General features: G+C 45.4%; 1 protein-coding gene across 1 annotated transcript in view; it reads right to left on the bottom strand.

Moving 5' to 3' along the window:
* Window positions 1-24,473, bottom strand: part of TENM4 (teneurin transmembrane protein 4) — a 431,524-nt gene that overhangs the window by 137,263 nt on the left and 269,788 nt on the right. Inside the window, exons 10-11 of the mRNA XM_012651003.1 lie at window positions 4,068-4,169; window positions 1,919-2,113 (exon numbers count right to left, since the gene is read on the bottom strand). Of these exons, the coding sequence (XP_012506457.1) occupies window positions 1,919-2,113; window positions 4,068-4,169 (297 nt within the window). The remainder of the gene's footprint in view (window positions 1-1,918; window positions 2,114-4,067; window positions 4,170-24,473) is intronic.

The raw sequence follows: 24,473 nt of genomic DNA on the forward strand, positions 1-24,473 counted from the left end.
GTTTTATAAACACAGTGCAACCCGTTAGCACAGAGCTGAGGGAGGAGGCCGCAGACCCCAAGAAAACCCCATTTTCCACACAAGGACCGCGCAATGACGCTGCAGCAGAGAAACAGAAATAATAAAAGGAATCAGTACCAGATGGCCCTCCTCAGCAAAGAAAGCAGGAGTAAAAACACTTCTTTTCAGATAGGTAACGTAAATCACAGTTCTAAACATTTTTTATCTCTTTGTAAGTATCCCTTGGCTCTGGGGCACCGTCCAGTACGGGCTCATCCGGAGAAGGGCAGCTCCCCCTCTCTGGCCCACACAATACGGGTGGGACTGGGGGGGCAGCCACAGTTTCAAGGGGAATCTCCTCTTTGTTCCTCTCTCCTTCTCAGGGTCTTCACCTCAAGTGACTACAATGAAAAGGGAAGGCAGACGAAGGTCACCACTCTCTGGATAAGAACGCGCAGTTCCTTTGTTCCAGGGGGCGGCCCTCCCCTCTCAGGCAGCCTAATGTCGTCCCCATCAAAGTGGACAGGCCTGAATCAGGGCTCCAACCACACTCGGGGTTTACACACAGCCTGTCTCAGAGAGGCGATGCTTTTCAGACATCAGTCCCTCCTTGTTCCCCAGTCTTTGAAGACAGGCCTGTTAACACTCTGTTTTTAGAGAAAGTGGTGCCTTGAGACGGGGCTCTCTGTTAGATACCACACGGGTGCAGAAGACCAGCTCTCCCTGGAGCCTGTGTGCCACCCACTGGAGAAGGTGGCAGGCTGCCAGACTGCAGAGGATGGGAGATAACAGCAAGCGCACAGCATCATCCGGCAGTTTCGAATGGCAAAGCGCGTCCATTTCAGAAGCCCTTGGATGAAGTGAGGGGGGCGAAACAGGAAACGTGCTTCAATTGTCCCCAGAATAATACTAATAATAGAAGAGCTCACATTTATGGAGCGTTTACTGTGTGTCAGACACTGAGCTAAGTGCTTTACATGGGTCATTTAATTCAATCCTCACAATGGTCCTCTGAGGAAGGTATTCCCATTTTATAGACAAGGGAACTGAGGCTAGTCAGAGGCAGGGCCAGGACTCTAATCTGCATCTGATTCTAGAGCATGCGCTCGTAAAGCTACTTCCCATCGCTTGTGAGTGAGGCTCTGGCTCCCGGCTGGAAACCCCACGCAGTCAGGAAGAAAGAGGCCTAGATTTGAAGTGAGAAGACACGGTTTGAATCCCAGCGCCACCATTAGTTCTATGACCATGGGAACGGCACTGCCCTTCCCTGGGCCTCAGTTTCTTCATTTGTGAAACTGAAATATCCATTTATCTAACCCGGTTAGATTTTCCAGGAAAGAACTGCTGTTGCCGTAAATCGGGTCCCTTCCTCGCCTCGATCTGCACAGCCATGTATTTACTTCATGAGGAAGAGAGACACGCACATGGGCGCTGAAGAGCCACACACATGAATACACACACACACACACACACACATGTACAAACAGGAGAGTGATAAAAGAACACAGAGTTTGGAGGTGTATAACAGGATGAGACTTCAGAAATAGAGATATAAAAGGAGTAGACAAGCTTAGAAGGGAGTGGAAAGAACTTGGGGTATGGCGCCAGAAAAACGGGGCTCAAACCCAGCTCTGCCATCCACTAGCCATGTGACCTTGGGCAAATTATTCAACTCTCTGAGTTCAGTGTCCCCCGCTGTACAGTGGAGATGATCACCCCTCCCTAATGGGTTCAGTTCTTTTCCCCTTCACTGGCCAGGACACTGATGTGTCTGTCTTCTTCTTTTACATTAAATACTGCTGCTGCCTGGGGGCGTGGGGGTCATGGGGAGGCTCGGGAGGCTTCCTCTGCTCCCTGGCACTGTGTGCCAGCCTCTATCTCACAGGAAAGTGCTGGAGCTGCCACCCTCCAGTCTTACCTTCCTCGCAGCTCTCGCCCTTGTAGCCGGGGTTGCAGATGCAGGTGCCCATGATGCAGGTGCCGTGGTTGCTGCAGGCCACATCGATGCACTGGTTGGTGGGCACATCGCACTCGGTGCCCTTCCAGCCACTGTGGCACAGGCACCGGCCCTTCATGTACTGGCCATTCCCGCTGCAGAGCACGGGGCAGGAGGCTGGGGAGACAGCACCAGAAGGCTTGCATGATGCAGCACCCAGTAAACCCCAGCTGCCTCTGTCCCTTTCTCTCCTCGGCCTGTCTGGCTTGACCAATAGCCACAAACACCCATGTGTGTCCATCTGTCTGCTTCTCTTGTTTTATTCCATTCCAGTTTAAACACATCTGGAATTGCAGGTGCAGGTGTTGCAGGGCAGGCCCTGGCAGAGCTGGTGCCCACCTCCCCCAGCCCTTCATGTTGCTCATGGGATACCGTGCAGCCAGGAACCTTAGGAAGCTACAGTCTGTTCCTTGGTCTCACTGGAAAAGACAGCAGCTGGACCTCCTACCGCCTGCCCCAAATCTCCCGTCCAGCACTCTCCTAAGAGCATTCCACTTTCACTTCCCACACCTCATCTGCAGCACCACTTACTGTCCTCTTTAACCAGCAAATCTCAGCCTTCCTTGCCTTTCAGGCCTCCACTTCAGCCCCATACACCACTGCCGCCTTAAGAGAAGAGCTGAGCCCATCTTGGCTCTTTAAAGTATTATCCTTTCATCCTGCCTCTTAGCGTAAAGGGTTTTGTGATCATCTCTGCGAAGGACACTATATAAAAATAAATTATATTGCGTTGTGCTGTAAGTACTTACCAGTCTTATCAACATATAACAAGGCTGTTTTATACATGACTGTTAACTTTAAGTGCACATGGGATGAGGAAGTTAATTCTCCTTAGAAGGGATGACTCGTCTCCTCTCCCTGCACCACCTTCCCTTGGCTCCCACCTGGCTGCTTCCTTTCTAAAGCACTTGGCAGGTAATCACTGCACTTCTCTGGGGCTGCCAGCTTTGCTGCCTCAAACTGAGTCCACTTCCTGTTAGGAAGAATAAGCAGAACCTCCAAAGCAGTGTCACGGCCTAGCTCCTTCAGCCTGGAAAACCATCTCTGCCTTCCACTCATGAACAACTTCTTGAGCTCAGAACTCAGGTCCAATGTGACCCCTCATGGGAAGCCTTTCCCTGTCTTCATGTCTTCCATGCTAAGATGGCTCCTGCCTTCTGCTCTGACAGCAGCTTCCTGCAGGTAAGCTTGTTAGAGCTTAGAGTAACTTACAGTACTATGTTGCAGTCATTTATTTACTTATCTGTCCCTGAGACGGTACTGAAAGCTCCCAGGATTGGAGCTCTCAGGTCCTAGCGCAGGAGGGAGCCCTAAGCGGGCATGAGGTGAATGACTGCTGAATGAGAGAAGAGGTGGGAAAAACAAAAGAAAGGGCTGTTTCAGTTTCCCAGGGGAGTGCCAAATTCTCCAGACTACACATCTCCTTTGGCATTTTCCTCGTTAATTATTCCAGGACAGAAACGAAGGCTAAAAGCCCAGGGCAGACTGTGGGCAGCCTTTTAAACCATCTCCATAGTGGTTATCATTAGCCCTGGATGTGCCAAACATGAGGCAATGCTGGGGTCCCGTGTGCAGCAGAGCAGCCCAGCCTCATCAATCCCTCCCCTGGGTGGTCTCAGCCAAGGCTCTGCCCGTGCTGCTCGAGGGCAGCAGCGGAGCAGCTCCTTGGGCTGCTATCCACAGGCCAGAGAGAAATCGCACCAGCATGAAGATAAACGCCAATGATGCTCGGCCAGGGCTGATCGCTCCGCTAAGGGGAAATCAAGCTTTTAAAAGGACCCTGATGCCACTCTGCCTGCCCAGCAATGGACACTAAATTCACTGTGGCTGCCCCTGTAAAAACCGTCTATTCCCGACCTCCCAGATCATCCGCATGAGGATAACAAGGCTGACGAGGCCAGAGCTCTGCCTGCACACCTCCCCGAAGGGCTTCTGAAGAATGGCCCTTGGGAGCCCTTCTCGAGGCAGCAGGAGGTGGCCTGGAGTTCTGCACTTGCTCTGAGAAGTGGAACCTGGGCTGCTCGAGGGGCCTGGGGAGCAAAACTCCAGAGCCCTCAGGTAGATTTCTCACCTCTGCCGCAGTCAGGGCCCAGGAAGCCCAGGAAGCAGTGGCAGGTCCCAGAGATGCAGTCACCGTTGCCATAGCAGTTGCTGGGGCAGTTATCCACCGATTCTGGGAGGAGAAAAGAGAAAGAGCTGAAAATAGAAATTGCTTTACCTAAACAGAGAGCCCAGGAATCAGGCGTTAGCTTAAGCAAGGCCCACGTATTTGAGCTAGTCTGGCCCGGTCACTGAAAGGAATCAATGGAGTTACAATTCTACGTTATTTTTACTCTTGCTGAGGTACGTCTCAACTGACATTAGGAGATGTGCTCTGGAAAATGCTTTAAACAAATTTTTACAAATCAAATTTGTATCTATAAATGCATTAAAAATTCTTCAGCGAAAAACAGTGAGAAAAACCATTTACCCTTGTTGACAGTGGCTATTATCTGTGAGTGGTGGGTTACTGAGTGATTTGTGTAGTCTTCTTTACACTTTTCTGTATTTTATGTCTTCCTCATAGTGGGCCGATAGTCCATTAATTTGTTTCTCATAAAGCTACTGGGCCTTTGCAAATCTGTCTCTTCCTTCCTCTGGTTTTTCGTGTATCTGTCCAGGCCCCACCACCTTTCATGGGGCCTCCTATAGCAGCCTCTCAGCTTTGCCTTTGCCCCATCCTGACGCATTCACCGCCTGGCAGCCTGAGCGATCTCTTGGAAACAAATCTGATCCTGTCACGTTCCTGCTGAAAACCCTTCCATGGCTTCCCATTTGTTGAGTTGAAAAAATCCAGGCTCTTTTGAAAGGCATAGAAGTTTCCTTTCCTGTTACCTTTGCACTATCTGCACCTCCAGAATCTGCTATCATGCCCATTTTTTTACAGGGATGTCACTTTCTCTAAGTCCTCCTAATACTTTTGGTATATACTCTGTGTGACATTGGCCAGGAAATACAGAATTAGGCAATTTCAGAAAGATTTTAACCAAAAATTAGGCAGCATTTTGTAGCTCCAGTTAGTAAACCCGCTATCTAGGAAATGTATGCATTTGGAACAGTTCATTTCTCAATGATGCTGGATGTGGAATAGAGCAATGTAGCAGCTGTATACTGAATGCCTTCTTTGTGTCACGTGTTTGCACAAAATTTATCTCATTTCATTGTCACCATATCTGACAAGCATGTATTGTTATTTCTATTTTACAAGAAAAAAAAAAGAGGCAGCTGAGATAAATGAAGCGACGTGCTGAAGGCCACAGGTACTGAATCACGGAGGCAGGACTGCAACCCAGACGTTTGGACTCCACGCCTGGTCTTCTTCCATGACACCATGCTATCTGGGCCTCGAAGGAACTTATTCCAGATCTGTGGGGATAGGGCTCCCCCTGTTCCCTCAACTTCCTTTCTGTGTCCTGACTGAGAAACAGAGTGCCTCGACCACTCTGTGACCCAGCCATCTGCATTTCTCCTGCAGGCTTGAGCCTAAGCAGGGGCCTTGAACATTCCCAGGCACGATAAAAGTGTTTAGGTTGTTGCCCAAAACACTCAAAGAAATTAGCCCCAGCCCTGAGCCAAATTCCTTAAACCCTCATATAAAGTCCATACCTGGCACCCCTCACTGCAGACACACCTAGGTACAATATCCCTTTCTCTTGCTGTCTGCCCAAGGGTTGCTGCGGCACACTGTAAGTCAGTCCCCCTAAATAAACGTTTTAGACTGATCATCTTGGCATTTAGTGTGACTTTCTTTTGAATCCCAGCTGACCCCATCTCAGGATGGTTTGGAGCACACCCTTGGAACTCCCCTGTAGTTGCTTTTGGGGCAACTCTAGCTGTGGGTTCACTGGATAAAATAGTGGGACATTGAGGCCAATGCTGAAGGCAGCAAAGGATCAAGTTGTAAGCCAGAGAATTCTGTAACTTTCATAGCTTGCAGAATCCTAGAGACATCCAGCCCAATGCTCTCCTTGGATAGAGAAGGAAACCGAGACCCAAAGGAAGGGCAGTGACTTGCCCAAGGTCTCAGAGTGAGTCAGTGGAGTCAGATTTGGAAGTAGAGGAAAAGGTTAGTTAGGCAGGCAGAGTTAAGGATTCAATCTGTTGTCTTAGCTCACAACTGTAAGTCATGAAGGCAAAGTTAAGGCCTCTGTTAAATGAAATGTTACCATGTAAGACACGAGCCTTGCCTATAAGAAGTTTGCAGCTTAATTGGGAGAACAAAATAATAAGTGAACGGTCACCTGGGCAGCAACATGGGGCACACAAAAGCTCTGCCTAGAGGTAAGGAAGCTTGGTTTTGGAGCCCATTGATTTAGTACCAGAGGCCGTGACCTAAAGTAACTTCCTCCCCCTCTCTGGGCCTCACCTTCCTGATACGTAAAATGAAGGTGATGGCAGACATGATTCCCTGGGAGCGCTTCCTGTTCTAAAATTCTATGAGTCTATAATTAATTAAGAGATCAACTGCAAAGAAAAGGCATCCAGACAAGGGCACCAAGATTTCAATGGAGCAAAGCAGTTAAGGGTACTGCAATGGCAGCTGGAATGGGGGTGAAATTGCCAGAGGGAAGGCTTCTTGGAGGAGATGGGCTTGGAGAATGGTTTGATGATGGACAGGAGGAGCCGACATTTACAGCATGGTGCACTTCCAAGAAAGGCGTTTCCGCAGAGTCTTCCAGTTTCAACTTGGGAACTATTTTAAATGTTTGGGACAATGGTCCAAATGTATGTCATTTTGTGGGTGAGAAATTCCACTCACTCGATGTGGTCCTTGCTGACACGACTAGTGTTTTACACTAACACAGAATTAAGAATAGGGTCTAATCCAGCACATGGTCTCATTCAGGGTAAAGTGGTTGGGGTCCCAGCAGAGTGAGGCTCACAGGCCAGGGTCCCAAGAACCTCTGCTCTCCATGGGCTTTGCCTGGAAGAATCTATGTTCCTAAGGCCTTTAAATCAGTAATGACTTCCAAAACACTATTTTTATAAAGAATCATTTAGGAAGTTTCATTTTGAATATTCTTTTAAAAAATAAGAATTTTGAGTAAAGTTTAAGGCAAGATAATTTCCACTTTAAGCTACTGGCTAACTGCACAATCAGAGGAATAATCGCACCCTCAGTGTTGCAGAAGGAGTATGGGAAAGAAAGGCAGATGGCCCAGCTTCTACATTTTGTTCTGCTACGGAATGGTGGTGGATCCTTGGCCATGCCACTTGATCTTTCTGTACCTGTTTCCTTGTCCTTGCATTTGCTCATCCCACACAGCCCTGCTTGGTAACTCCTATTCCTTCTTTCAAATCCAGTTCAAATGCCACCTCCTCAGAAAAGCCTTCTGGACGTTTTAAACAGGCTAAGTTACTCACAAGATGCTTTTTCCCTCGCCCCTATTAAAGTATCATACAGTCCCCTTTGTTGACTGTGAACTCCTTGAGGACAGAAACTGAGTTTATTCATTTATGTATTTGCCCTGGTATTCAATCCAGAGCAGGGTCTCAATAAATATTTGTGGCTATCACTCAAAGAATTCAACTAGATGATCTCAGAGATCCCTCCCAGATCTAAAATTCTGTGGTCCAGTCCTTCTCAAACCCAATGGTATAAAATGTCTCCTAATAAAATGACTATAATTACCAATTGCATTTTTAATAGGACAAACTGCAGATAAGTGTTATATATTTTTTAGATTCTGATTGATGAAGTCTGCAAGATGCAAACCTGTTTATCATCTGCCAAAAAGCCTTCATAGTGAGAAAGCGAGGACAGCATATTTTTGTGATTGAGTCTAGTGCTGGTTGCTAAATCTGACAGAAGCCTGTTTGCTACAAAACTTGCCCCAGGCTGTTGGTGTCAGAGAAGGCAGAAGTTTTAGGAGACATGAAATAATTTTAAGATGGCAACAAGGGAATGGAAGGGAGACATATGGAGAATATTTTATTTTGATAGGATATTTACGTGTAGTTTTTTCTCCCACTTGGAGGGATTTCAACAATTTGGGGGTCCACGTGAGATCTCACAAATAATGAGTCTTCACTGACCAGCTATCTCTACACTAAACTCTAGGGCAGAAGTGACATTCATTGGCTTGGAAAAAGTGTGAGCTTTACTGCATAAATACATTGTATGTTCCCAACTGGTGTTTGGGGAATTTTTTCCCCAACAGTCTCTCCTGCTTTGCTCATGTTCATACTGCAGCTGCCTTCATTTAGCAGAAGGAATACCTTTAGATCTGCCTTGGATTCAAATTAAAAATTCAGCTGCCTATGAATAACTAATTTTCATTATTGGGTATATGGGATGTTGGAAAACAGGGGCCTTTCCTATAGCTTTTGTTTTTCTATCTCAGCAGTGGGCCCTAGTAGGAAATTTGATTTTCAGGAACTTGTTTTTCCTTCCATCGGCGTTAGAATGCAGAGTTTAAATGATTCCTTAGCTCATTCTCTGGACATGTGTTGTGAGTGGGCGTGTTCTCTGGATGTTGAACAAAGTATTGGTCAGAATACAAAGGGGCAACAGCAGAAGGAAGAAAAGGCAACAACCATTCTTCTCAGAGGAGACGTGGGAGTCAGGCAACCACAGGGGCCTCAGGGAACCCAATACAGTGACCATTTCGCCTGCTTACTACTCTTTTTCAAAAACAAATCATTAGCATTGTTGTGATAAGATGAAAGATGATCACAGTTGATAAACAAGTCCTCCTGAGTCTGGGTTGATGTTTGGGAAAGCCTGCCTTCATTTGCCACCTCTGGTTTTCTTTTTTGAAATCTCAAAGCATCATTTTGTAGGAGACAAGGAGAGACCATGGAATAAAATCCTATGTGGAGGAGGACTGTCAGGGAAGTCCAATTGCCTACTGGACTCCTGTTTCACAGGGACAGTGATCCTGGAAAAGAGAGGGTAGCTTCTCCTCCATCAGCTCACCATGGCATGGGCACACCTGCCTCTTGCTCTGGTCTGAGCAGGCAAACCTCTGTGGTCATGGGAGCTTGATGTTGGATCCCAGCAGCAAAGACAGAAGGAACCAGCTGTGTGAGAGAGGTCAGAGACCACTCACCAATCTCAGTCTCTCCCTTCTGCTCATCTTGCATTTATCCCTCCCTGCCAGACCTCCTCTATGTCTTGTTCCCCTGTGATGTGTCTAAACTAACAGAAGCCTGCATTTACTTCTGACACCTCCTTCTTCTATTTCTGTTGTCTCTCCTTAAATTGTAATCTTTGGAACACCTGGTTGAAGTACCAAGGTCTACCTATTGCCCAACAACCTTCTCATGCTTCCTCCTGGCTGCTCTGTAGGATGGAAGATGATGCTACGGGCAAGAAGAAACTTCGATTCCAGGACAGCCAGTTGGATGACTGGATATATCACCTTGACTTCAGTTAGTGAAATTTATACTTTAGGTTACATCTATTATATCCTTTGTTCCTGAAATAGAAGGATTGGGCTTATTATTAGTAACCAAAAGAAGAGATGAAAACAAACTGGATAGTGTAGCTGGGGTTTAATTCTACAGCAACTCAAGGGTGAAGGAATAGTCCAAAAGAGACCCTCTCATTCCCTCAAATGGAACTGTGAAACGCATATCATATATTCTAATTTAATCTTTATAATAATTATGAGAAATGGGTATCTTTGCTACCATTTTGTAGCCTCAGATGGAGACTAGGAGATGAAGTCACTTTCTCAGGTCATATAGCTGAGAAGGCTGAATCTCGTATATGTTCTATGCACAGCCAAAGTTTGTGGCACATGGCCTGGACCAAAGTATGGGCTTTGGAGCCAGGCTAACTAGATGCCTTTGGATAAGTCATCTCTATACATCATTTTCCTCATCTGTGAAATGGGATTAATAATAAAATAATGACACCCACCTCAGAGAGCTATTTTGAAAACCAAATAGGGTAATGCTGTGTGCAAAAAGGTTGGCCTAGGACCTGGCAGAGTTGGTATTTTGGTTTTAAGGAAGGGCCACACATGCCTTCCATTTGTGAGCTACAACAACATTCTGACTTGGTCTAATGAATCCAAACAAGGAAATGTGGGTTTCTGAGGGTAAACATACACATACACACACATACAAAATACACAGAAACTCCCCGTGGTAAAAACAGGAAGGCAAACAAGCAATGCTTCCGAATGTGAAGAAGGCAGGGTGTTTGGGTAAATTTTCTCCCGGGGGAAAGCACTGTCAAAGCAAATTAAACCTGTTGTCTCCCAGAAGCCCAAACACAGGCAGACTCATGCCAACATCTGAAAGAACTTTTCTCCCTGTGCACTCTAGATTGGCACTGGGCAGGTGCCAGGTGCTGGAAAGCTGTTCCATGGCCTGTGAGGTGTCGGTCCCTGTAGGTGTCCCAGCTTTCTCTGCAGATGATGGAATTCAAAGGCCTTCAGTCTGCAGTAGTCTAGGTCAATGCAATGACAAAAATTTGACAAAGCCCCTGACAGCCTGGGCTTAAAGCCAGTTCCGTATTGGCATCTGAACTGGGAGATCTGTTTTCAGTCATACTCAGAAGTCTACCAACCACTACTGAGAGCAGCTCCAAGGAGAGGTCTAGCAAAAGATTGTTTCCTCGATATATCCAGTCTTGGTTCTCTGTTAATTATTTCTCTGGGAGAAAATCTAATTTCACCAATAAGATTGTGAGCTCCTTGAAGACAAGCATCCAGTCTGGTTTTCCAAAGAGTCTGGTGAGTGCTAAAGACAAACCAAGTCCTCAATATTTTCTGGATTGATAAACTAAGTAGGAATGCAAGGGGGAAATAGAGTAAAGGGGTCAGAAAAGTGGGCATCAATCAGATTCAAGAGAAGAGTTTGGCAGCCAACAAAGCTATTCTTTCCTTGTCCTATATTTTTAGATGTGTGATGCTTAGAATAAACAGAGTGATAGGAGGCTCAACTTTGCATTGCACTCTCAGATCATATTTAGAGTTCAGCAGTTCACATGTGAAAGCCACATTTAAGAGACTAACAAGATAAACTAGAACACATTCATTTAAGACCAACCAGAAAGACAAGAGAACTTGAAACCCCATTTCAAATAAAGAATTCTTGAAGGAAACGGGAATTTTGCTTACTAAGGGGGTTAAGCTAAATAACATTTGTTTTAAAATATCTGAAAGGCTATTATATGAAATAAGGATTAGACTTTGTGGCCCTAATAGGTTGACTGAGGTCCAATGAATAAGAACTATAATCCTTGGGAAAGAGACTTGGTTCAAAAGAAGAATGAATTTCGTAAGAGAGTCAGAGCTGAATACCACTCACTACATTGGGTTACTTTCTATTTATGTGTATGTATTTGCCCACATATTATAAACCTCTTGAAGGTAGGAAATGTGTTATTTATCTCTGACTCCCCAGTAAATATCATCCTTGACTCAAAGCAGGTGTTTAATCAATGTTTGTTAGTTGAACAACTAAAACGAATGCAACTGCACGATCTATAAGGTCCCACATTTTCAGTCACCGGATGTATTCAAGGGGAGGACAAATTAATGACTGGTGGGGATGCCATAGAGGTGATGAAAGATCAAGTGTACAGCATTTTCCAAGCCTGAAATCCTATGACTCTAAGAGTCATGGTATATAGGAACATACTTGGACTGTGCCAAAATACTTGAGTTCTAACCCTACTCCTGCAACCAACTTATTAGGTTACCTGGCCAAATCCCTTCCTCCCTCACGGCCTTTTGTCTACAAAATTTATTAAATTTATTCAGCAAACATTTACTGAGCATCTATCCGGGCTCAGGAAGTGTTCTAGTGAAGTGGATGGCTCCAGTGATCTATCAGCTCTAACATCCTGTGAACAAATCAAACCAAATCATCAGTACTTAGAAAACTATACAAACAGATGAAAGAGCTGATAAACGGATCATCATGTTTATGGCCTCGGGGTAGGGGAAAGTTTGCTGTTTCAGGGCTGACTTTTTAATTTTTCAAGTCTCCCTCCTCTGTCCTCTAATAATTGGCATCACATTCTCATCCGTCCTGTGAAAGGAGCCTCAGGCGAGTCGCGGAGACCGAGGCCGCCTGCACAGGGACAGGGCTGGAGAGCGGGCGGGCGCTGGCTGCCCCTGCCTGTTGGCGACGGCGTCCCCAGTCTCGGGAGTGCCACTGTCGGCTCGGCTCTGCCGCCTTGCCAGCACAGGCTTGTGTGTGAGCACGTGCCAGGGAGCCCACTAACACGCTCGAAGTGGCGAAGGCACTGATGAGTGCCGCGCTGCTCAAGAGGGGCCTTCAAAGCGGAGGTGAACATTCAGTGTTTGGAGCCCCCTGGTCCGCACACCTTCACCCTCAGCCGCTCCTGAGACGGCACAGCGCGCTCTGCCCCAGCTAGCCAGAGCTGCGACCCGGTGGGCTGGGTGCCCCCCCCACCCCCGCCCCTGCTGCCCACAGCTGATTGGACCAGGCTGAGCACCTGACCCAAGCAGAGCCTGCGCATAGGCTGCGGAGGCGCTCTGTGACGTAATGCTGCGCAGAGGTTCTGGGCCAATCAGAGTCCCTCTACAATATTCGAACTAAAAAATACCCAGGGAATGAGGCATTTGCGATGGGGAGCGGGGCCAAGGGGAGTGACGGAAAGGGAGGGGCCGGAGTTAAGAGGAAGCAGTCCTGAGTGAGAAGAGGCAGCTGGCTTGTCAGCTGAGAGTGGTTATGGAGCTGAAGCCTGGAGAGAGGCAGGGACACCACAGCAAGAGGCCGGCATGGCCCACGAGGGAAGAAAAGGAAGGACCCTGGAGTTGTCCGCATTCCCAGAGGCTTTTCAGCGCCCGTTTTCGTCCCAAAACACAGGAATCTTTTTGAACCGACTTCACTGCCACACCGGCTTTTCTCTCAGGTTACTTGAGTGTGTTTTGCTCCTTGCAACTGAAAGAACCTAACACATCCATCCATTCACCTTGGTACCTCATCAGGATCTACCTGATAGCTTGCAGGCTTTGATGATACCTGGAAAGTACAGAACTTAATGTTTTTAAAGCATTTCCACATACAGCTTTATTTGATCCTTACAGTAGCTCTGAATGGAGGAAGGGAAGGTGTTACTACTCCCCTTTTTGGAGATGAGAACGAAAAGGCACTGAGAACTTGCCCAAGTTCATGCAGCTAGTAAGTGACAGGGCTATTATTAAAACCTGGATTTCCCACTATACCACAATTGGCAATCCAATGAAAAAATACCATGATGATCCCACTCCTTTTGCCTCTAGCCTCTAGTCAGTTATAGAGTCAGGACTACACAGAGGATGTTGCCAGGGCCAGTAAATTCCAACTAGTATCTATTTTGGTTTTGTTAATTAAAATTCTGGTTTCAAAACACACCTACCAGTATTCAAAAACCAAAATGCAGCTCTGGCACTCACAACTGTATCATACTTAGATAATAATATTGATTCATTTATTCATTGATCATTCATTCTTCAAACTCTATTGACTCCACTGTGCTGATACTGTTGGGAGGACCCCAAGCATGGTCCTTATTCTCAAGGAGCAGTGGAAAGGAGTTAGGCTTTGGAGTCAGGCAGATCTGGGCCTGAAATCCAACTCTGTTACTTCTCAGGGTGAGACAGAGAGAGTCACTGTATCTGAGTCTTAGTTTACTTGTCAGTAAAATGAGAAAACCGCTTGCTTTACCCGCTTGTGAAAATTAAATAAAACCACCATATATTACACATGCACCTGGTACATAAAACTTGCTCAGGAAATATTGGTTTACTCCTGTATAATCACAGTGATTTTCAAACTTTAGCCTGTCTCAGTTACCTGAAAGCTTGTTAAAACATGGATTGCTGGGCCCTACCCGCCAGAGTTTCAGATTTAATAGGTCTGGGGTTGGATCCCAGGTGATGCTGGTATCTTTGGTCTGGGTACTACTTTGGGAACCACTGGTCTGGAAGAAAGACTGAGACTTTACACACAGGTCTATAAAAACAAGCCAGAGGGGGCTGAAAGATCTAAACTATGTGAGAATGCAAAAGAGCTTGTGGACCAGCTCCAAAGAGGAGGGCTGGGGTCCTCCAGGAGGTAGTATTTGAATAGCTCTTAAAGAATAGGCAGGCTTTTGAAATGTAAAGCAGTTCTGGGCATGATGGGGGTCAAGTAAGAGCCAGATCCAGAATAATCATTTTTGCTGCTCCCACGCAGTGACCTGCTGATCATCATGCCAACTTCATGTCGAGTCTGTCTTTGGGACAAATTACTTAAGAAATCAGTTTTTTTAAAAGCTCAACTCAGCTGCAGAGAGTTCCATCTAATGAGCATCGCTTTGTGTTGAATTATTCTGTGATGACAGACAATGTAGAAACAGAAACAGGCTCCGAGGAGGTGGGGTGGAGGGAGCTGCTAATTATTCTCCAATCATTTATCCAGGCTTGTCACCAAGCTCTCTACTGCTTACAAACCACATGGAAAACCTAGGTCCCATCTCCTCCCTTTTAAGTCAGCATGTCCAGGTCTGAAAATGCACAGAACTATGTAAAGTTGACCTAGATACTTGCAGGTTAAAAATCCCCCACGTGGGCCTGGACTTCACTGGAAAAATGGAAATGTCCAGGCCATGTTACCTCTGGCCTGGACCATTGCATCAGCATTCTAAGTGGACTTCTGTCTCCAGCCCTGTCCCTTTCAGCATGTCCTGTACCTGCAGGCCAGAGCTATCATTTTGGAATTAAGTCTCTTCAGGCCACTGGTAAGTCCACCATTCCTTGTCATCTGCAAACAGGAACCCTATGGACACTTTTGTTTGCATGTTGTTCTAAAAAATTCAGATTAATTGCCAGAATTTTGAAAACAGGAGATTTCAAAGGAAAAAAATCTTAATGTTGGCTTTAAGATATTTATTTTGATATTTAGCATTTGTTAGATATCAAAAAAATATTAAAAAATTGAAAGACCCACCATGGCAACAATCTTCCCTCATTTATGGGAGGCCCAGACCCTGCGGTCAGCCTCAGGCCCTCTGCAGCTTCCTGCACTGATGCCACCTGCCTGGCCCTGAGGCATCTGAATATACCACCCGGGCCTAGAGCCGTGTTTTCCAAGAGTCACTTATTTGGGTACTGCCTTTATGCTATTGCCATATTCACATACCATCTGTCCTATTATTCACTTGGCATTTTTTGATTCATTTACTTTTTTAAAGAAATGTATTTAAAATAGAAATTCGGTATCACTATGAAATAATGATTTGATAAACCTAATTCTATTTGTTCCAGTTTACTAAAATTCATAATTTTGGAGATAGAGTCTATGTATAATTTAAAATAATCTTGAAAATTATACTTTAGGAAACAGTGGAGAGGAGAAAGCCCCAATTTTTGAACCAGGAGATTAAAGCTCCAACTCCCCTTTCCAAAGGTCTTCCTCATGTCCTCTTTGTGCTGCTGCCAAATTCTCCCCACCCCCCACCTGAACCCACACCCCTTTTTCAGCCTCCCTGACTCAGCCTATGCTGATAACTTTACCTGAAAATCCTTTTCCCTCTTATCCACTTGTCCAAGTCCTACCAGTTCTTCAAGTCCAATTTAATTTTTTTTTTTTTGAGATGGAGTCTCACTCTTTCGTCCAGGCTAGAGTCAGCCTAGCTCACACCAACCTGAAATTCCTGGGCTCCAGCAATCCTCCTGCCTCAGGCTCCTGAGTAGCTGGGACTACAGATGTGCACCACCATGCCCTGCTAATTTTTTCTACTTTTAGTAGAGATGGGGAGGCTGGTCGCAAACTCCTGACCTCAAGTGATCCTCCCACCTCAGCCTCCCAGAGTGCTATGATTACAGGTGTGAGCCACCACGCCCGGCCTAAATATTACCCCTTTCATGAAGCTTCACCAGATTCTTCCTCACAAGACAGAGCTCTCATCTGAGTTCTAATGGCAGTTTCCTTCCATCTTTCACTTATTATCTACTGCTTTCTACTTTGCAGTCTGGTTATTTATGAGTATGGCTGTTTTCCCCTAGTAGACTGCAAATTCCTTGAGAGGAAGGGATCCATTTCTGATTCTCCCTCTTATCTGTGCCACCCCAGTAACTGGTACACTGCTTTGTCCAGAGGAGCTGCTCAGTCAACACTTGTTAAATATCAAACGACAAAGGGCAATTTGCGATTGATTTCATGTCTTTTGGGGTGTTCAGCCTCAAATCCTAAGGTTGGGCTCTCTCTCTGGAGCCTGGACTGCTTACCTCATTGCTGATTTCTTTTTTTCAAATTTCCTTTTTATAAATTCTTTCCAGATCTGAGGCTTACACTGTCATCTCTCTTCCTCTGCCTGTTATTATACATTCAGCTAGACACTGCGCTGGGCTCTCTTCTCCCAAAACAACACTAACCACATGTTTGGGGAGCACGCAGTAATAAAATTTTGCAGGGCCCCAATTCTTTTCTCTAGCAAGAGCTGCCAAGATGGCTTCTTTGAATTATGTACCTGAATTACTTCTATCAGGATATAAGACAATAAATTGATTAGCAAGATGGATACATTCTCCAGCTCTGGTGGATTTTTCTTTACAATAATTATAATGCGTGTTGGTCAGCTGCACAATGATTTGAACAATCTTTCTTTCTTATTTATCTACTAGGTAACACTCAACATAATAACTTGGGTCTATAACTTTGGGCCGGAGGCCAAGTTGGACTTGTGCTTGACACCAAATCCTATTAGAGATCATGGTAATGTAATTATATGTTCAAGTTAAATATTTTATAGCTGCTCTAGCCACCTAGACAGATCACTCCCTCAGCCTCTAGGCAGAAACTGCCCAGTGGCAAAAGGCAGAGCTACATATCTTTCAAGGAATTGAGAAACAGTTACTGTTGTGAAAAGTTTATAGAACCTTCTGGCTACTTCTGACAGTCTGGTAGCAAGCAAGACTTTAAGCCACCATTGTACTGGGTTGTAATACAAATGTTAGCCCCTGCCTGGCCCTGATCTAAAGGGGAACTCTCCCTGGTTCCCTGACCAATGAATGGTGGCCTGTCCATGTGCCAGGGCTTCCTGCTCTCTATGCAGTGATAGACTTGTCACTCCTGCACTCAGCTGTCTGCATGCCTGGGTGAAGAGACCCTGAGAGGCCCCCTGAGCACTAGAGCTCAGCCCCCATGGCTGGCCAGCCTCCCTCCCATGTTCCTGGTTCCTTCCCCTTGTCGAATGGGCTGGTGTACGAACACTGGCGCAGGCATGGCCAGCTGGGGCCTTGTCTCCTTTTGCCTAGTCTCCAGCCCACCCCATCAGTTCCTCAGGTCTAGATCATGTCTCTGGCATGATTTGACTTCCCATGGCTGAACTCCCTATTCCACGGCTGAGCATTACTATGACATCAAGCAGACCTGGGTTTAATTTCCAACTCTGACTCTAACGAGCTGTGCAACCTTGGGCAAACCGTTTAGTGTCTCTGAACTCTGGTTTCCTCACTTACCTGTGTCATAGTGGGGCTGGAGGGCCAGATGAGATACTGCGTGTAAAGCACTCAGTGGGGCCTGCAGTAAAGTCTCCTCCATGGTAGGTGAAATGAAACCCAGTCAGAACAAACCAAACTAAGCAAAACCATTTGAACGTGGGGGTCAGAGGCTGTGCGGTATAATGGAAAGGGCACAGGCTTACAGGCTTCAGAGTGAGACCCTGGGGGTTCTAATCCTACTCCGCCACCTCCTGTGTGACCTTGAGCAAGTCATTTCACCTCTCTGGGCCTCAGCTTTCTTGTCTGTAAAACGGGAATGATTATAAAGCCCCAATACACAGCAGGTATTATAGTGTCAGCAGCTGAAAGACTGTGGATGGGGGCTGTGGACCCTTCTATGTGGGTTAGTTTTGGTGGCTGTCCCCTGGCTGACCTTAGCTCACACCTTCCTCACTAGGGCTCCCAGCATGCTGTGCAAGCAGGTGCATGTGTACTTTATGACAACAGGATAGGAGGGAGCTCGGCTCTCAGCCTGGGAAAGCAGCAATTAATGCTCCAATACCATCTCCACACAGTACTGGCTTATGTCAGTAAGACACAATGAGTCCATGTGAGATTATGTTTCTCCCGCCTGCAGGACACACCATAACACACTGGGATGTGTCCACATGGAGGTATTGGGGCTGCTGAATTCTCTTCTCCTTTCAGCTCCTGTTTCCAAGACATGGACAACATTGGGTAGACATTACTCCCGCTTGCTGTGAAAAATGAGTTTTAAGAGTCCAACACACTCTCAGAAACCCCCTGGGGCATTTCCCATAAATTCCCTTCACACTGGCCAACGCCTGGCTTCTTTCCTCTGTTACTGCTCAGCCTGAACACCATGTGCTGCCTGTGACTAGGGAGGCTGTTCTGATGACGGGCCTGATCCATCAGGACAGCCAGGGTCTGGGCCCAGCAGCCGAAGGCAGAGCGCACATAATGGGGAAGCCGCGGGAGCTGCAACCTGCGCACTGTTCACTGTTCAACTGAGGGCGGTGGGGGGCTGATGTGAGGCTTGCTGGGTCTTGGGGCTTCTAAAGGATGTAACAGAAAGTAGGAGAAAGCGATCAGCGCCCTACCAGGGGACAGACACCCCGCTGCCGAGCCTTCCACTCCTGGCAGCTGGCCAGCGCTCGGGAGGACGCAGGTGCACATCCCTCCAGAGCAGCTGGGCCTGGGGTGGCCGCTGCTCTGGGCCTCTGATGGTTTGCCAGGCTCTGACTTTCCGAAGGTTTGGGGAGAGCAGCTGAGTGCAGCCTCTCTTTCCTCTCAGACCCTGGGAGATCCCAACCTTCACACTCAGCTGCCAGGACAGTAAATTAAGGGAAAGGCTCCAGGCAGGCTCACTTTCAGAAATATCCTGTGAAAGTCAAAGGAGTGCTGAAATATCAGGCCTCTCATTCTTCCCATCTAAACTTCTTTGATTTCCAGCACAGATCCAAGTTTTTAATAATAAAGTAATGAATTTAGACATCAAACAAGGTGACAATAAAAGCAACGGCCATCACCACCACCACATATCCTACCACGTGCTAGGCACTGTGATAAGCACACTTATCTCACACACTGTTTCATTTAATGCTCATCCCAGATTAAAAGTATCATTATCCCCATTTTTCAGATGAGAAAATGGAGGCCTAGAGAAGTGAAATGGCTCACCAGTGATTGCAGAGCCCAAAACTGTCAGGCCTCCCAAACAAGTAGTTACTGAAAACCTACTATGTACAGGTGATTAACAGATTTAATTGTTCCCTTCTCTGACTCCCCCAGCAGCACGCTGCCCAAATTTCATGACAGCTCAGGAGAAAGTGCACTGCAGTTAGTTATCTTCACTTTGCCTCCTCACTGTACATGCACTTGCAGGGCCAAGGTGGGCTCTAAGTCCCTCTGCAGCCCCAGATCCCAGCTCATGGCCAGGCCAAGAGCAAATGCTTGGTCAACAGTCAGCTGCGATATAACGAAGGCACAGCCTCTGCCCTCTACCCTCACAGTCTGGTAGGGGTCCCAATGCAGTAAGTGCCTGCGGTGAATAAATGTGTAAAGCCCAGAGGAGGAAGCAACATCTCAAGGAAGTCCCAGAAGGCCCTGCAGCTCAACCTTGGAGGCTAGGAAGATATTCTCCAGGCAGAGAAGGGCACAAGGAATATTTAGACAGAAAGAACAACACTTTCAGAAGCAGGTGTTCTCAGAATCGCAGGTAATTCAGCAGGGCTGGGACACAGGATGGGCAGCAGAGTTGAGGCTGGAAAGGGCAGTCAGCTGACAGATGCCAATAATGAGGGACAAAAGACACTTCCCATAGTCTCAGCTGGAGGCACAAAGGAGCTTTATTTTAGCCAAATCAAAGTCCCCACCATTGTAAATATTTCTCTTCTTTGAACGGTCTTTTGAGATTGACAATGACCAGGCTGCTAAACCACAGTCTGGGTCTAGGGCTCTGACTCCCCAGAAGAAAACATCTTCATCTGGGCCCTTGGCTAGTCAATATGCGTCTGCTTTGGGATGCAGATTAAAAGTACAAATTAAAGAAAATAATACGAGAGCCTACTGTGTGTCAGGCAGAGTGCCAGTGCATTGCATCGTCTCTAATCAGAACTGGGAGGGGAGACCCCGCTCTCACTATGGGCCAGTCTCAGCAGCCGGCCCCTATGTTCCAATCAGCTTCTCACCCTGGATTTTTGTTCTGTGCCTCTTCCCTTCCTTTGTTCCTATTCAAATCCTCCTATGCCTTCTTGGTGCCCCCTAGCCTATGGTGACGTCAGGTCATCATTGGCCTTCTCAAAATTCCCTTGACAAGTCACCTTAAGCCATGTGGTACCCCCCCATCTGTTGTCTTCAGTATTAAGTTTCCTCAGGCTGTAAAGAGCTCTTAGAGGACAAGGGCCCCAGACGTGCACAGCCTTTGTGTCCCCCAGGGAGCAGCACAGTGCTGTGCACACACATACACACACACAAGCACATGCACACGCACATAACCCACATGTATGTTTTTAATTAGATTTGCTTTTTCTCTAAATTAGTAGAGTTGGGCTTAAAAAGGTAAAATCTAAATTTGGACAATTGTGTGACTTTCATAATTGTGTGAGAAACAAATATGAAAGAGTAATTTTGAATAACAATCATATTGACATCTATTGCACACTTAGTGGCAAGCCTGCTCTGAATGCTTTGCATGTGTTAACTCATATAATCCTCATAGTAAGATCTGGGCCTACTGTCTTGGCTAAGTCTGCCCAAGACAAAGTAGCCATTGCTAACAAGAAGTGGTATAGGACCTGGAACCTGGGTACTCAGCCTCCAAAACTTATCCTCTGAACCATTACAATAGTGTACAGAAAGGTTGCTAGACTGTCTGCATGCTCCAATCACCACAGTATCCTTAACTTGGGTTATTCTGGATAATGCAAGCTTGGAAAGCACAGACTATTACAGGAGTAATCCACCATTCCACCTAAATAAGTGTGCAGTAAATGCAGAATCTGAAACTTTCCCCCAAGTAAGCCATCCAAGTGACCTGTGCTAAGTGAGGAGATGTAGAAGTTCCTATTACTACCTCCAGTGGACACTTTCAATATCCTTTCTTCCTTGACCTCTGCAGCATTAAAATGTTTTTCCCCCTAGACCAAAGTAATATACATACACAGTTTAAGAAGTCAAAGAATACTGTAAAGCTTACAATAAAAAATAGCAGTCAGTCCTCTGCCCTACTCACACACCTGAATGCCACTCTCAACTCTCCTTTGCTATTTCTTCTAGAATTTACTTCAATATTTCCAAATAATGTGCTTAACAGTGATTTTTTTTGACTAATATTTGATATTACTACTACTTCTGTCCATTGCATTATCTACTACTTCTGACCAATATAATCTAATGAAAAAACATCACTTTTTGCTTACTTAATTTCCTGTGTTGCTATTAATACCTCCACCCAAACTACCCAACAGAACTATAAAATCCCTCTGAAATAGAATTTTCTACATGGTCAAACCCACTGGGTCACCTCTCTGATCCACTGCTGTCTTTTTCCTGGAGCTTCTGCCCTGCTGCAGTCTGGCCAGGTTGTTTTCTAGGCCTGCTACACATCCATCCCTTGGGACTTCTCTTCACTTCTATCTTGACTGAACACCTTGTTTCATGGGCCCCCTCTTCTCAACTTATTTTATCATTTTGGTGGAGTGCATTTTCCAGTAGCTTTTTGAGAAAAGGTGAGTGGGAGGTATGATTTTAGAATGCTGCATGGCTGAGAATGTCTTTATTGTACTTAGACTTGATTAATAATTTGGGTATAGAATTTTAAATTGGAAATAATTTTCCCTGAAAATTCTTAAGGGCATTCATCTTTAGCCTTCTCACTGCTATTGATAAATCCGTTGGCATCTGCTTCCTAACTCTTTGCATGTAACCTCTTTCCCCCTTGGAAGCTTTCAGGAAGATAAGTGACTTTTAAAAAATTAACTGGGCTGGCCACTTGTCATCCAGAAACCCATGTCCCTCAGCTATGGGAAGTGTGCTTGTATCATTATTATTCTATGTTCTTCTATTAGATCTTGGACTTGCTGAATTGATCCTTTAATTTTCTTACCTATTTTCTTCTATTTCTCTTTAGCATACCACCCTCTCCATTTTTTTCCAACCCATTTATGGGAATTTTATTTCAGCCTTCCTGTTGTTAATGTCCAAGAGTACATTCTTATTTTCTGATTCTGTACATGTTCTTGTTTTACAGAGACAGTAATATCTTTTCCCTAATAGCTTGACAGATTATAGTTTTTTTTTTCCTTTGAAGTTTTCTTCTTCTCCCTGCATTGTTTTTGTTTCCTTCCTCTGTTTTTCCTTTTTTTTTTTTTCCCTCTTTTCTATTTGGTCTTTTTCCTACTTACTGGAAGGTGTCCTCAGATGTCTGATGATCCTCTGCTGTCTGTTCATATTTAAGAGTGAGATGCCAAAAAGCTCTATGTCAACTGCTGACCATCCAGACATGTTGTGGAGAATCCACAAAAGGTACTGTCTATGAGGTTTTTTGGTTCCCCCAAACAATTTATATCTCTCATCTCTTTCCTTATAGAGGAGACATACTATATTTGGCTGTCAAAAATGGGGTCTAGAAATGCTGTTTACAAAATTTAGTTTGTACTTATTTCCTCTGTTGTCAGTATGGTGACTCTCCCCTGCCTCTCCTATGACTGGTGCCCTGAATCTGGAACTCTTCTTGTTGATATCTCTACAGGTCCCCTGCTAGGGTGGGAGTGGGGAGTCACCTATCTGAGATGAGAGAGGAAACCTAAAGGTTTAATTGCTGCTGCTTCCATATCATATAGACCTTGAATCCATCCACGTTTCTAGCTCTGTGCCTTGCCCTTGCCTTTGCTGTTGCGGAGGTTTTCCGTGAGTCTGCTTCTAATTGATATCTTAATCAGCAGGCTCAGTACTCAGCTTCTCCACGCTGCTAACTCCATCCACTTTCTGTTTTCCAAAAGTTATTGACATCTCTTGCTGGCTGTTGTCTCTTATTCTGTTTGTCCTTGTGGGTTTATTCCTCATTTGTTTCAAATCATTACTCTCATTGTAGTAAGACTCCATGGGGGAGATAAATGTACCAGCCAACTGCAAGCTCCTCTCAACAGCATTTGACGTGACTTTCTAGTCCCCCTGTTCGGAAGCTCTCTCTTCCACCCGCTTTAAAAACACACTTTCTGGTATTTCTACCACTACAGTTACTACTTCTCATTCTCCTTTTCTGGCTCTTCCTCTACCTATTAAATTTTGGTGATTCTCAGGCATCTGTCTTAAACCCTCCTCCCTTCTCACCTAGCTGTCCCTATCCAATTTTTTGAGGTCTTACCTTAGATGTCATTTACTCATTATAAACCTTCCATGACCACCATACCAGTTAGGTTAGCACCCCTTGTTAATGCACCCTAGACCCCATACTTTTCCTTGATAGCACATCACAGCCACATTACTGACCAATGTCCTTCTCCCTGGATAGACGTCAAGATCCACCAGGGCAGAGTCCCTGTCTGCTTTGTTCGTAATGGTTACTACAGCCTGAGCAGAGTATAAGGCAGATAGAAGGTGTAGAAGAAACACATGCTGAACGAAGGCATGCTTGCGAGAATATTATGAGTGAAAGAATGAATGAAACAAACAAGAGAACTGCATTTAAACCCAGGCTTTCCAGGTACTTGCTGTGTGATCTTAGACCAGTGAAAAAGCCTTTCAGAAAAATGCCTTACCTTTTCTGAATGTCAGCTGTTACTTCTACTAAATTGGGACGATAATCCTAGTACCATCCTACTCACTGGGTTGTGAGGATTAAAAAAAAAAAGAAAGAAAGAAAAAATCGTATGTCTCTGTGCTCAGTAAGCTAAAAGTCTTATACAAGGTAAGGGATTATTACTGTCATGGTAATCTCTGCTACACAGAAAATTCTCATCCATTTTGGGCATGGGGATGCAGGAAACAGAATGGCAGGCTCAAGTTTTCAAATCTCAGGATTCTTTAAAATATTCTTTCTTTCTTAAAGTGAATCCCCACTAAGCCTTCTCTGTATCCTCTAATGCTAGGCATTCAAGATCTAGAGACCATCGGGGATCTTTTCTTTCACCTCAAGCAAAGCTGGTTTAGAAAGCATAGTGTGCCTTCATGGTTAATGGTTTTAACTTAATGAAATTCTTTAAAAAAACAAAAACAATGAAAATATTTAAAATATTTATACACGTACAGATGTGTAACAGAGAACTGAAGAAACACACATGTGCCCACATTGGCTACAGCACTTAAGTTACACTGGCTACTCAGATCTTTTTCTGGTCATCTAGATTTGTCCATTTTATCACTTGTGCCAAATGGGGAGAAGAGGAAAGTTTTAGATGATAGCAGCTCTTTGAGGTTATAGTATTGAGTATTGACAAAAATCTCGTCTTTCACATCCCCCATTAGAATCTTTGAAGCACTGCATTAGGCTTGGCTGGGAAGGGCACCGGACTTCCGTAGTCAGC

The sequence above is a fragment of the Propithecus coquereli genome, unplaced genomic scaffold (genome assembly GCF_000956105.1).
Source record: "Propithecus coquereli isolate 6110/MARCELLA unplaced genomic scaffold, Pcoq_1.0 Scaffold344, whole genome shotgun sequence".
NCBI classification, from domain to species: Eukaryota; Metazoa; Chordata; class Mammalia; order Primates; family Indriidae; genus Propithecus; species Propithecus coquereli.